At 45.1% G+C, this 14107-nt stretch overlaps 1 protein-coding gene across 2 annotated transcripts; it reads right to left on the bottom strand.

The window, feature by feature from the left end:
* Positions 1 to 134: 134 nt before the first annotated feature.
* LIG3 (DNA ligase 3) lies at positions 135 to 13230 on the bottom strand. Of its 2 annotated transcripts, none has more exons than XM_015880624.1 (19): positions 12597 to 13229; positions 12133 to 12270; positions 11510 to 11707; positions 10927 to 11078; positions 10286 to 10452; positions 9604 to 9681; positions 9321 to 9489; positions 8560 to 8715; positions 7995 to 8126; positions 7398 to 7477; positions 6876 to 6963; positions 6271 to 6348; positions 5572 to 5695; positions 5027 to 5169; positions 4159 to 4233; positions 3428 to 3574; positions 2211 to 2382; positions 1431 to 1522; positions 135 to 713 (listed from the first exon to the last, which is right to left on the bottom strand). In XM_015880624.1, exons 1-19 carry the CDS (start codon positions 13072 to 13074, stop codon positions 480 to 482), a joined length of 2901 nt encoding a protein of 966 aa, XP_015736110.1. In that variant the 5' UTR covers positions 13075 to 13229; the 3' UTR covers positions 135 to 479. The 2 variants fall into 2 exon arrangements, with proteins under 2 accessions (XP_015736110.1, XP_015736111.1); XM_015880625.2 differs by having other exon boundaries at positions 570 to 713; positions 1396 to 1522; positions 12597 to 13230.
* Positions 13231 to 14107: the final 877 nt, after the last annotated feature.

Consider the following 14107-nt stretch of genomic DNA (forward strand, 5'->3'; position numbering starts at 1 on the left):
CAGGTGTTTAAATATTGCAAGGTGAGGTACAAGGACAGCCTTGTTAAAGGGGAAAAAAATAACCTTTTAGCAGTACTACCTTAACTTTGTGGAAAGTGGGACAAACAGCAAATAACCTTTGGAAAAGAAGCTCCTGACAGCAAAAGGAGAAACTGCTTCAGTTTATTTATTTATTTATAAAAAATACCCAAACTTTAAAAACCCACAGAGATGAAACCAGCACCTGGATAAGGGTGTTGGTCTACACTATGGGCAGAGAAACAGAGACAGCAGTGACATCCTTCAGAGAGCTATTTTAATTCATTCCATATAGCTGCTATGGATCATCCTAACTACCTCTGATGGACTTGAGCACGATATCTCTATCCACATCCCCACAGAGGAATCTCACCCTTTTCTTCCACCTACCTACTTCAACTGTTCCCCTTGGGGATTTCCTGAAGTGTAGCAGTGTAAAGAGCACTCAGCTGCCCTGCCTGCTAGCACAGGGCCACCAGTCTCCGTTTCCGGATGCATTCCCAGATCCATTTGGGAGACACCCGCTTAGCACCAGGATTCTCATCAATGTCCCCAATAATGTGTGTTGCTGAGGCTGCGTCGTACTCTGACACAAGATCACCATCGTATGCTATGAAGTAGCGCTGGATTTTCTTGTAGTCCTTTACAGTGGGTGACAAGTAGAGCTTCACACCAGTGAATATGTCCAGCAGCAGCTGTGCAGTGTGAAAGAAAAGCAAAGGTTGGTTAAAAAGTTACACTATGTGGAAAATAGCTTAAGATTATACTTGCATCTCACTGAAGAGTAACGCTCATACAGCTCCCTTAAAAGGCAGGTACTACAACAGAGCAGTGACCCCTGGATAAGGGAATTATTACTCCATCAGTAACCCTTGCATGTGCTGCCTACACATGCTGATCAGGTGAATGGGGTTTTAATGCCTTTGCCTTTACAAGCTGATGTTTCTTAGTTGAAGTGGGAGACTATAATTGCCCTGGGAGTGGACTTGCTGTTGTGGAGTAGCAAACAGCTACTCCAATCTTATCAGTAAATTATAGCTCAGCAATTCTTAATACACTCCTACACTTTGCTGCACAATGAGCTAGAAAGGACAATTCCTATACAGCTCTTTTCTATAAGCAGCCACTCAACAATCACAATGTGTTGCCTCTGAAGAGCAGGACGTTGTTGGTTGCTGGATAGAGAGCCTTGAGAATGACAAACAAAGTAATGTCAACTCTGCTGGTATGGGAAAAAAAACACTGCAGAAATCTGCTTTCTTTACAAGTCTCATTATCACTATCTCCACCCCTAGATCTCCTTTTAATTTGGGATGCTGCTGTGGAAGTTTTGAATGCTTCCTACATGGAAGGTAGTATTGAAATGTCTCCACTTACTCCCACCTGAGTGGTTGCTGCCCAACTGTCCGTACCTTCTTTCCATTGTCTTCTATCTCAGATGCTTTTCGCTTCTCTCCTCGTTTCTCCTCTGCCTTTTGAGGGGATTCAGCGACTGCTTTGGTGCCTAAAAACAAGGATGTATCTCACTGTTCCTGTCTACAGCCCAGCTGTATATTAAAAGGAGGCAAAGAAAAGCAAGGATATGGAAAGGTAAAAGGCTTTCCCAATCTGTTCTGGAAAATCTGTGCATTAGAACATAACTGGTAAGATGCTGCTTTCTACCACTAATGGTAGAATTCATCAGGGCATCTTCCTGCCCTTCTTTCTCTCCAGCTGACTCCATAGCTCAGCCTTCCTCCTTGCTGTCACCACACCATATTTCTGGGATTGCTCAGAAATCTGCTACAGGTTATTCTGCAGCACATGGCTTTGCAGTCTACTATCTGGAAATCCCCTCCAGGTGCCTTGCACTGTATGTATGAACTTAAGCCAAATAAAATTAAATGCTGGTTCATGGCCAAAAGTATCTAACTGAAGGGCATGTAGCTGCAGGAACAGGAGCAGCAGGTTTGCTGCTCAGACCAGTCTTACACAGTCTGTTAAGGACTGTGATTAAAGATAAAAAGGAACTGCAAGTCCCACAGAGATTACATCATGTTTAATTTTGGTGGTGTCTATAACTGAGACACCAACACAAGCCAAACCAAGGGTTGAAACCAGCTCTGCCCATTAACTAAAACATCTTTATAAAAGCAGCGCGTAGAAGGTGAAGAACACATCCTGAGGTTCCCCTCCATGGGGAGAGGCCTTACCTTCTGGTTTCATGGCTTTTGCAGGGGACTTAGGAGGAGTTTTAGTCATCTTGTGTGGTGTGGAAGACCTGGAATTTCCCTCATTCTCTCCACTGCTGCCAGCTGTGGACTCCTCCTCCTCCCCAGCAACAACACTGAAATCAGCCTTTTCTTTGCTGAGTTGGTACAGCTCCTGTCCGAGCAGAAACAAAACATTCCCTTTAGCCAAAGTGAAACCTCTCATAAGCGGACATAAGCAGTAATTCATGTGCTCCTCTCACTTTCTATCCCCACCCCATGAAGCATTTGCTCTTACGTTTTTTTCTTCCTGCACCTCTTTGTCACCATTTTTCTGTCAGCTATGTTCAAGCTCTCTGCTCTCTACCCAGCAGCTCAACATTAAGAGAAGCCACACATTAATATCATCTACCAGTAAGCAAGTCAGACTAACTCCTCAGAGCCTGGCTCTCTGGACTGAAAAATGGCCAACATCCAACATTCTGTCCGAGAGTATTTTACCTCTCTTCCCCCCTACCTGCACAGTGAGCCAGAAACATTCCTGCAGAGAGACTGAATCCTTTCTTCGATGGCATGACAAGCATTTACATCTGCTGTCAGTGTCCCTGTAGGCAGTGCGAAGACAGCCCAAATGACAATGACTAGACTGAGAACAGAGCACATGGGCAGCTGACTTACTGCTTGGGGTGGCACCAGGCCAACTGGTTTCTATCACTGAAGGAGGCATAGAAGCTGCATGGGGCAGTGCAGCCCTGGAGCAGGGCAGACTGCCATTTGGCCCCTGTGCTATGGAACCAGGCCAGGCTACCCTTAGTCACTTCCCAGATGCCTCCTGCAATCTCAGCAATTAATGAGAAACCGAATGACCATAAACATTTAAGAGAATTAAGGTCAGCTCCTTCAGGAAGGAAATTGCTCACCATGAAGGCAGTTACAAGAGCTGATAGAACTAACTGCCAGCTAAAACCTTCCCCAGAAGCACACAACAACAGCTCTCAAGACTCAAGGAGAAAGAGAACCATGGAAAAAAATAAGATTCACATCAAAATAGTCCAGAAAACAACTTGAGCCTAGAATAAACGGAACAAAACACGCCACTGGAGGTGCTAGTCAGCAGATGTCCTCAGCACATACCCTATCAGAATTTATCTTTTAAATATAGGCTGCTGTCAGAACTTATTTGCAAGCACGCTGCAGAGAAGCAAGCCATGTTAACTCACCTTCAGCTGCGGGAGGTTGGTGGCTGCCTTCCAGTCCTTGTCATCTCGAATGCGAGTGCAGCGAGGGAAGCGAATGGAGATCCCATCTGCAGTGTGGGCTTCAGCTTTGGAGAACTCAGCCCCTGTAATCTCCCACACTGGGGCTTTCTAAACACAGCAGCGAGGAAGGAAGCTATGTCACATTCTTGTGTACTCTCATGAACTAAACTTAATGCATCTGAGTTCCTCTACTTCTACAACATCTTGCTCCTGCTCCCAGCACAACAAAGTTCCATGTATATGCTTTCTTAATTAAGGTGACCAGGAGGCTTCTATTTATTTTGCATTCCAGTGAATTGAGATCTTCCATTAATACATATTGCCAATTTCCTCGTATCCTATCACGCATAAATGGCACAAAGCACCCTGTTAAATTTAGCATAACAAGAGTAGCAACTTCTGGGTAACAATTGTACTTCAACTGACTTAACTGTACTCTAACTGCTTCTTTTCAGTAAGTTCACTTCTGGGAGGGATTTAATGTACAAAAACATTTCCTAGAGGCGCTGCAGGAACGATTGCCTCATGAAGCTCTTAGTCTCAAATGCACCTGCAGGATTCAGAGATAAAAACTCATGCTTAAATTCCTCTCCCAAGCATGAATACTAATTTCGTAACAGGTATAATCTGTACAATTATATAAGAAGTAGGTTGCTGTATTGGGCTGGGAAACATTTCATGACAACACTTACCTTTGGATCTGGGACAATGAAGTCTGGGTAGTAGATTTTGTTAATTTTCAGCCAGCTTGGGATTTTACTGGGATCCTATTAAGAGCACAAAAAGAAGATAACACCTGTGATCATACAGGAATCGAGTCCAACAAAGGAGGCTGCTGAAAGATAATGGCATAGTAGATTGGCAAATATGTATTTAATTGCCTTTGTACAGATTAAACTTGCTGAAACTTGCAGTGCACTGATCTGCAGCAATTTCTCCTCTAGAGTCACAAAAGATTACCTGCAACACAGCTGCTACTCACTGTCATGCCATACAGAACACCACTATGTCCCTCCAATTGTAATTCATATGAAATCACACATTTTTAAGACTATAACCTGGATGCCAATGGCCTTCAGGATCTCAAGTTAATATTAACATTCAGCTGTTTTTATGCTAGGTCTTGAAAAACCAGATTTTGCACTTTGATGCAAGTCTCGAAGTTCAGCACTTCTAGCAGCAAAACCACATCCTGACTGCCATTTCTCACCACAGCCCCATCCAGTGGCTGTCTTCACCAACTGCAACATGCCAAGAAAGTTCTGCTTCTCCCACTAAAACTGCCTCAGCAGGAACCAGATGGTGCCATAATTCCTGCTCAGTGTTTTGAGTACAAATCTCAAGCAGTGGCTCATCGTTAGGAGATGGCCACACCTACCCCTCAGTTCTCACATACAGGTTTATAGAGAATTTACCTGATTTAACTCAAAGTGAGCCACTCTTTGCTCCTGGCAAAGCTCTTGAATTCTGCATTTAACCAACACACAGCTCAGCAGGAAGATGTTTTTACCAAGTCCTGTGCTGAGCATTCCTCTGCCTCCCTGCCATAGCCCATCTCACCTTGCTGATCTTCACCATGTCCAGCTCTGTTTGCAGACGGGCCAAGGTGGCGTCGTCGTGGCCACCAGCACACTTGGTCACAGTGCACCACTTCTCGCTCTTGGGGTCATAGCAGCCCATGAGGAAGATGGACATCATCCCACCTTGGGGAAGGGAGAGCACAGCAGTTCATATCTTCTACAGGACAACCTACAGCATTTCAAAAATCAAAGTAATGAACCCAAACCCATCTCCATGTGGGAAATTTAAGGCCATCGGTTCGAGATGGTTTCTCAGCATCAGTTCACACACAAAGCTGAACAGAGAGCCTTGTTACTGTATGAAAGGCCAACCCAAGACTTAATGTTTTTTCTTTGCCAGCCATGCCACAGTGAAGCCAGGCAGCCTGCAGTGGCCTCAGATGTGATGGGCTGCAACAGACAGTCACTATGAGAGCCACTCTTATTGCAGCAGGAAAACAAATGCTACAGAAAACCTGGAAGAGGAAAAAGCTTAGGATTTTCCTGAACCAACCAATCTGACTTAGGTTAACACCAGAAACTTACCTTTACTGCCTTTCCCATAGAAAGCTCCCAGCACCACCAAGTCAGCTGTGTCAGCCATTGCACCCTCATTCAGGTAGTCCTTTTTCACTTTCAGCCAGTGCCGCTTTCCTGGTTCATAATTACCCTGTGCAAAACAAAGCAAAAACCTCCCAGTGAGAAAGGAGATGACTTTGTAGGCAGCCATCTCCTCAAACAGCCCTTGCTTTATGAATAACAGAGCTCTGCAGTGCTCAGATGTACAGGAAGTAACCTGGATTGGATATCAGCATCTACAGGAATCTAAAGGTGTTTCAAGACTGCTCAGCTGAGTATCACACCAGGGAGAAGCAGCAGAGCTGTGATTAAAATGCAGTTCTGGTTACCAGCTCAGTGATCTGCTGCTGGACTGTGTCACACTACAGGTGCATATAAATTGAATTGATGGTGCAAAGACGCATCATGAAGCTCACAAAAGTAGAGCTCTGTCCAGATGGCAGAAAACAGGCAAGAGAAGAACAATACTAAAATCCCAGAGAAAAACTACAGTAACTGAGAATCAGGTAAAGTTACTGTACATCCCCTCCAGGCACCATCAGAAACCTCTTAAAGCAGAATAGGGCTGAAGTTAAACTCACATTAAGTAGTTCAGTATTAAGTAGAGAGGTCTGTTCTTCCCCCTAAATCCCAACATCCACCAGTAAAGATGAGATGCAAACTTACCTTTATATCTTTCAACACCAGTCCTTCCAGTCCCTCACGGATGACTCGGGTGATCATATCTGCTAGATCTGAAGCTTTCTGAAAAGGAAAGGCACTGTGCTAAGCTCAAGCCTGTCAAATGGCTGTATTGCTCAATCTCTCCACTTGGAGCAGTAGAGTATAAGGCTTGTGCCTAATGATCAAAGAGAAAATTGGGCTTATTGCTGTCTAAAATGCAGCTTTAAGCACTCAGAATGTATCTGTGCTACAAAAATAAAGAGCTTGGAGTGGCCAGTCTGGAGACTGGAAGCTCTGCTCTCTTCAGTCATTGTTTAGTCTTCTCTATGCAGCACAGTAGAGGAAACTACGACAGGCTTTAGCTGCTCCGAACAACAAAGTTGCAACCTTATTAAGAAAGCCAAAAAAGATATGCACATTAAAAACATACTAAAGCAGCTGTAGCTGAGACATCAGCCCAAGAAGTTCTGCACGCAGACCAGAAACAGCCTATTTTGACAGGAACTGCCAGATCAGCAGCCTTAATTATACAAAGGGTCACATAGTAAAGGACCATGGAAGTGCTTACAGTGCAGTGTTAAATTAAACAGCAGATGTGGTCAACTCACTGTGACGTGCTTCATCTCTGAGAAAAGGATCCGGTTGGGGATTTCAACCATGTTATCATGTAGAAATTTACGACGCTCACGCAGAGGCCTAGGACAGAGCACAGAATACTAAGGACATAAAGCAACCTCAGCGTGGAGCAGCAGGCACGTGAATTTTCAGAAGGTATATTTAAACAGTTAAATGACTTATCCCATAGTTTCAGAGCAGGTAGTAAATTCTTTTAACGCTCCTTCAGGAAGAAGCTATATAACAAATCTATGATAAGAATACTTAGCTTCAGTGACATGAGTGGAGCACTGAAACCCACTGAGTTTAGCTGAAATGCATTTACTCTGATATTTTGGAACAGCAGAGCAGGATGGAGCACCAAAGATTCCCCCATGCTCTCTTAATCTTACAGGAGTAAACAGCCAAGCCTTGCAGCCAAAGCGAGCTGCTCCCTCTGCAGAGGTACTGCAACCCAGTAAGTCCATGCTCAGCAGCTTAGCAGGCTGCTCTCACACCGTGCCACACATACATACCTGTCCATCAGGCTGACGTCGTTGAAATAGATGCAGTCAAACACAAACAAGCAGACGTTGGCATCTTGGAAAGCAGCTTTCTGCAAAACAATCAAGATGAACTGAAAAATCTCACAGCAGCAGGGAGTTTTAAAAACAACACACAAAAAGATGCTACTTCTGTAAGACTGAAATATTCTTAGAACACACATTTAGAACAAATGTGTCAAAGCACAACACTCTTATGGATTACATCCATGTCTGCATCAGTCTGGTCTCCTGATCTGCTATGCTTTTCTATAGGCAGCTATAAGCAATCACAGAACTGCAAATTCTTCCAAGACCTTTCTTCTTTTAAACACTTACCATAAGCTGCAGTTTTCTCCCTATCCTGCTTCTGATCAAGTTAATATCAAATCTACTGTATTATAAGGGTACCTTTTCTTTAATAGCAGCCTTCCCAGGGATCTTAGATTTCCCCCCACATTCTCTGGGAAGCACCAGCTCTCTTACATTATTCTGTGATAACTGACCGCATGCCAGTGTGTTTAAGACAGCAGAATAACAGCCTCTGGCCACAAAGGACTTGTTTTATATATACGTATATATAGATTTTACCTTATGTACACCAAGAGATCCAAAAGGAAGTGGTTTGCCAGTTTTATTATCAATTAGAAGAACTTCTGAATCCAGGATCATACTGTGCCCACCAGGGAAAGCCTGGGGAATGAAGTCCTTAAAGTGAGCTACCTTGAGGGAATAGAACACAGAAAGGGGTCTGACTGAAGAGATGGACTCACTGCAGTGCAGATGCTCTCTCCAGAAGCGTCTGAGAGATGCGTGTGCATATTTTCTACTGCAGCACAGACCTTAACATCATCTATAAATAGAAAAAGAGACTTGAACAAATATAACAAAGTCACTCAACCGGCATCAAGCCAAACCAACTGCAACATATAAAGAGGACTCGAGAGCAGGTAGGTTAACTGTAGCTTCAAGGTCTTAAAAGACACCGAAACAAACTGATTACAGTTCTACTAAGCATTGGTTTTTTAGATTTGAATACTTGTAGGAATTAAAGAAAAAAAAGCAGACAACAGAAGGTATCCTCCCTGCCCAGAGGAACCTGTGAAACCCACTCATGTTTATAGGATACAAGAACAGACAATCTGCAGGTGCTTACTTTGTGAGGAAGGACGGGTTTGAGGCTCCGGCTGAAGTAACTGAAGTGATCTCCGTTTTTATGGACCTGCACCCTCTCACCATCGTATTTAATCTCTGCATACATGCCATTGGGGCACTTCTTCATGGCATACTCTATTGACTTGCAGGCTTCAGCCTCAGAAAGGTGGAGAGGAAAGAGCAAAAGAAATTCAGATGATGCGATTTTAAAACAAAGCTACTTTAACTTAATTGAACACATCAACCATCAATCCTTTACATCTGTGTCTGATACCCAATCCAAGTTTTGCTTCTCTTAATTTGCCTGCATGTGCTCAGAACACTACAGCTGCTCAGCTTTTATCTCCTCCACCCACTCAGAGGTGTAAATATTGCACCTTTTGTAGGTGTGTCCTGAGCTCAACAGTAAAATATTGAGCTCTGATTCATTCAAAAGACAAACTTATTTGAAGCTCTAATCCAATAAGAGCTCATGCTTTTTCCAGGTAAAAAGGGTCAGCTTCTGAGATGACAGCAAAGAAACCAACTAAAAGGTCTCATCTGGACTGAAATCAAGTCAAGATTTTTGCTTCTGCAGCATCACTGAAGCTGCAAACTCAGAACAGCACAGTAGAAAACGCTTTAAAAAAAGGGCATTATACATGAAAATCTGTATCACTTATCTGTCTACTGATTCCTAAAGGTGAACGTTTCTGACAGTACACATGAGAACTTCATTTCTTCCTCTGCTATAGGTTATCCCTGCAGGGGGGCCAACATTACCAGCATAGGCTGAACAGGGGTCATCAGAGAGGCCTGCACGCTGAGCGTTCGCTTCACACCTGGCGTCTTCTCAGCATCCTGCTGGTTCTTCAGGACTCTCTCCACCACATCCTGCAGGTTGCGTGATGCTTTGAACGCCTCGTAAGCATTTGGATCCAAAGCATCCAACCTTGAGCAAATCGAGAGCAGCAGGAAAACGTTATCAGTCTCATCTCTGCTGCTCATGGCTTATGAAGCTAATGCTCACTTCTGCTTTTACCTCATAATGAAAGGTGAGACTTACACATGCTTTGCGCCAGCGTTCATTTTCAAGTCATGCTTAATTAGCCTGATGATGCATTTCAGGTCGTTGCCTGTACATCTGAAGTGTGAAAGAAGATTCAGAGATGGTAGACACTTATCTGTACTATTTTCCAGCTGAAAAAAGGAAACTTGTCAAGGCCTCTGCAAAAACAGGTCTCCCATTCTGCAGGGTTCCAACTCAAATGAATGTTTTATTAGTGATAACCCAGAAGCAAAAAAAGAATCTCCAAAAGGCTTTTGATCATCTTTATATTTGAATGCTAATATTAATTTTGTCTCTCTGTACAGATGCCCTCCAAAATTCAGTTACGGAAAGCAATTGGAGTGAGTTTTTATGACAAGCTAAGCCACGCAAAGACTCTTCAGCATGCCTACATGGTTTGAAGGTTTTGCCCAGCTTACCTGGAGCAATAACCTAATTTAAAGCTCAGTAGGATAGTTTTGCAAACCATTTGTTTAGCACAGATACAACAGTATATTAGCAGACAAGGATGATCCACCCTGACTTGAACAGGAGCCAATCAAACCACTGACAGCAGCTTACAGATATAAAGTTCAGTCGCTGTAGCTTATGATTACTTTTCCATCTGTTCCAGCTTGTGAAATGTAGATAACCACTCCTAATTTTATGGTCAGCCTTCAGAGGCTCTTTAATCCCTTACCTGCGAGTGATATCTTGCAGCACACTTTGCTGGTCATCTTCCTTAGTAAGCTTAGATAGCTGGATGAGAAACTCATCTACCTCTTGGATGGTCAGGAGGCTTTTGGCTGCAGGAGGACAAGATTTGCTCTGCTCAAAGAAGAGGCGTATTGTCTCAGAAACATCTCCCTGTCTCCAAGAAGAAAACAAGGGTGTTGGTCAGAGCAAATGGGAAAGCTACTGCTGGAGATTCAACATGATTCCAGCAAGCACAGGACAGCACAGAAACAATGCTGCAACTGCATGAAGGAACTGCAGCCAAACATCAGAATAAAGCTGCCATGACACAGAATACATCTGCTCAGCCACTTCACTTGCAAAAATGCATGCAGAAGTACTACTATCATCTGACTGCTGTATTTTATTTATTACTGCTGCAGCATCCCAGGCCCCGTATTTCCCCAGGATTAATCCATTTGTAAATCCAAGAATCTCTGTCCAGTGGTGTCGTTAGAAGGCTCTATATATCAAGGTATATATCAAGACAACAAAGGTGAAGGAATTCACCCATTTTCTTTGTCTTGCTATGGAGTTGGATACATGCACAGTCAGCTACCAACTCCTGTGCACAAAGAAATTAAGAGAGATGCTTTTTGTACTCACCTGTTCCAGGTCCCGGACCATTTCTTCTTGGCTGCAGTTAAAAATCCTACTGAACAGCTTTACAATCTGCTTATCATTCAAGTTGTAAACAATTTTAATGATGCCTGGTAAGAGCAGCTTAATGGTCAGGTATACGTCGCCATGAAAACCATCTGGAAAAAAAGCACACACCATTAGAAACTGTCACCATTCATTTTCATTACAGGCTCAGGTTATTTGTACTCATTAACATGACTGAGGGGAAAAAAACCAACACAGCTGTGTCTTCCTTGTTCCACTGCACTGCTCTGCTACATGTCAAGGGACATTTTTCAGGGGATCCACAATTTCTCTCCAAATCTGATACCGGTGCTAATTTAGGGGGCATCTACAAACAACCACGGCAGTTCTGACCCAAGACATTCTAATCTGCATTTGTTCTTTAGATAGCAGTTCACTTTGCAGTCATTCTCAGTTCAGAAATCACTCTTTGCAGCCTGAAGAACAATCTGATTTTAATTCTCCCTTCCTTTTGCCATAATAACATGGAACTTTAATTTTGAGAGAGCATTCACATGCAGAAAAGGCAAAGCAGGAATCGTACCTCCTCCACTTCCCTTCTTCAGGAAGTCCTGGATGATCTGTGTTTTCACATTGTAACTAGGCTTGTCAGCCACCATAGCACAGAGCTTCCTGAACTCTCGCAGCAAACAGTCTTTGTGCTTGGGATCACAGTTCTTTGCAGACAGGCTGGAGTTGTGGGAAGAGTTTGCGGACACTTCTTCAGAATTCTTGGGCTTGGCTGAACGAAAGCCAACAGGTTGTTCTTTTAATAAGTACAGTACAGGCAGACTTTGAAGACGAGAACACATCTATTAGGTAATCTGAAGAGAACAAACCCACTGCGGTGACGAAGCTTCAGAACTGAATAATGATGTGCTACCCCAAAATCTGGGTCTAAATTTTAGTTACATTAAAAAATACATGTATTTTTTTTCCCCCCACTTATTTTGTTCAGGATTTTTCTCCCTTAACTCTACCAGACAAATACAGTTAAAGCCTCAATGAAAACAAACTCCTGCTGGCAGATGCTTCTATCTTATTTCTGCTTCATGCACCTTCACAGGAGCTCATTGTCCTAATAACACTGTTAAAGTGACAAGGAACAAAACAACAACTTGCTGCTATTGGAAGAGAAGGATTTCCCAGAATCATTTTAAGACTCACCTGTGAAGCCAGAGAACTTCTTCGGATTGGCATTAGCCAATGGGTCCTTCTGGGGGCTGGTTATTTGTCCTGTGGCTGTGAGCTTAGCCTGAACTGTTGCTTTTTTCTTCGGTGTACTCGCAGCTTTGGACGTAGCTTCTGTAAAGCAGCAAGTCAAGGGTTCAAACCAGCAGCCAGTCATAATCTACAGCAACCCTGAATGTATGTAAGATATATTGGAACAAGCAAGTTCTCAAACTGAGGATGGAGGGACATTTCTCATACAGTGAATGGCCCTGCCAGGCAGGGGGTTGGAACTACATGATCCTTGAGGTCCCTTCCAACCCGGTTCATTCTGTGATTCTGTAACGTTCTGGGCAGCCCACAGCAAAGGGCTGGAACCAAAGGGTCCCTCCCAAACCATTGTGCAACTACAAGGTGAATACACAGCTGTGCGGTGCCTGGTGTCCCACCTGCAGTCTCACCTGAGATGAGGTTGCTGATGAGCTCTTTCTCCCCATCCTGCAGCTCTTCCCACCCTTCCAAATCCGTGATATCTTCAATTTTCTTAGTGCTGGCCCGAGCTTTCTCCAACTTCTCAAACATACACTTGACGTGGTACCACTCCTTCATATCCCCACCAGACTCCGTGAAAGGGTTGGGAACGATCTTCCCTATACGCACCATCCCCTTCACTATCTTCTCCTTGCACTTCTTGCATCCGGCCGTGCCTCGTTTGGCGTAATCCACGCAGTATCTCTGCTCGGCCATATCCCCACTGCAGGCCCGGCCCAGCCCCGTGTGTGCGGACAGAGGGACGAGGAGCCGAGCAGCACCAACACAAGGATTGAAACTCACACAGCGCACAGCCCCGCAAAGCAGCAGCCGGTACCGAGAGCACGAGCGGAGTGTGGGCCAGCACAGCGACAGAACACGAACGGCACGACACAGAGCAGCCAGCATCCAGCCCGGCCTGGGCCCTGTGAGAGACAGAGCGGGGCAGAGCGGGGCTACCCGGCAGCTGGGCCGCGGAACAACGCCGCCATCACCGCCACAGCGCCCAGCACAACCCGCCCGGCTTTAGGCCTCACCCGCCGCCTCCAGGCCACCGTACAACAGTGCGCATGCGCACAGCACCGCGCCCCCCCCCCCCCTACCGGTATCCCGGAAGTGCCGTTCGAGCATGCGCTGTGAGCGTTGTGCTCCATTCCTGCCACTAGGCCCCGCCCCCTTCCTTGTTAGCCCCGCCCCCTGAGTCAGCCCCGCCCAATCGCTGCACGTGCTGCTGCCTCGCGCCGTTTCCCGCCTCTGGCAGTGTCGCGTGCTCCGGCGCGTGGCGCCGCTGAGGTGATACCGCACGGCCGCCATATTGTGCTGTGATGGTGGGGGTCTGACGGGCTGCTCGACCCCAAACGGGCACTTCAGGCTCCACAAAGTGCCCTCTGGGAGCACTGTGCTTTGCCCACCCAGGTCTGCGGTGTTGCTGAATCACTTGGGGGCTCTCATTGCCTTGCATTGTGTTGCTGTGGGCCTGAGGTGCTGCTCTGTGTCCGGCCCAATGGAGCCCTCACAGCCCCGAGGTGCTGCAGCATCACCTCATCACCTCAATGACTCAAGAAATGCTTGGATGTGGTGCTGAGGAATATGATTTAGCCTGGAAGTATTGGGAATGGTTGGGCTAGAAGATCTAGGTCTTTTCCAACCTTGATAATTCTGTGACTCTGGGATCCCTGACCTGCTGTGCTGTCACTCGGTGTGTCTGATGCAGTCTGTGAGATGGAGGGTTCTGAATTCACATCACCAGTCTTGTTAGTGCTGTACTGCAGCCCTCCAGCAAGGACAAGGTGAATTACAGCCATCTTCCTTGTTTTCTTAGAACGCTAATCTCCACCTACACAGAGTGGGCCATTTGGAGCTGTGAATGAGGATAAAACCTGGAAGAATTGGGATGATGTCCATTAGGTGAGCATTTCTTGCTAGTAAAATATGCCTGTAA

Source organism: Coturnix japonica, chromosome 19 (genome assembly GCF_001577835.2).
Source record: "Coturnix japonica isolate 7356 chromosome 19, Coturnix japonica 2.1, whole genome shotgun sequence".
Lineage (NCBI taxonomy): Eukaryota > Metazoa > Chordata > Aves > Galliformes > Phasianidae > Coturnix > Coturnix japonica.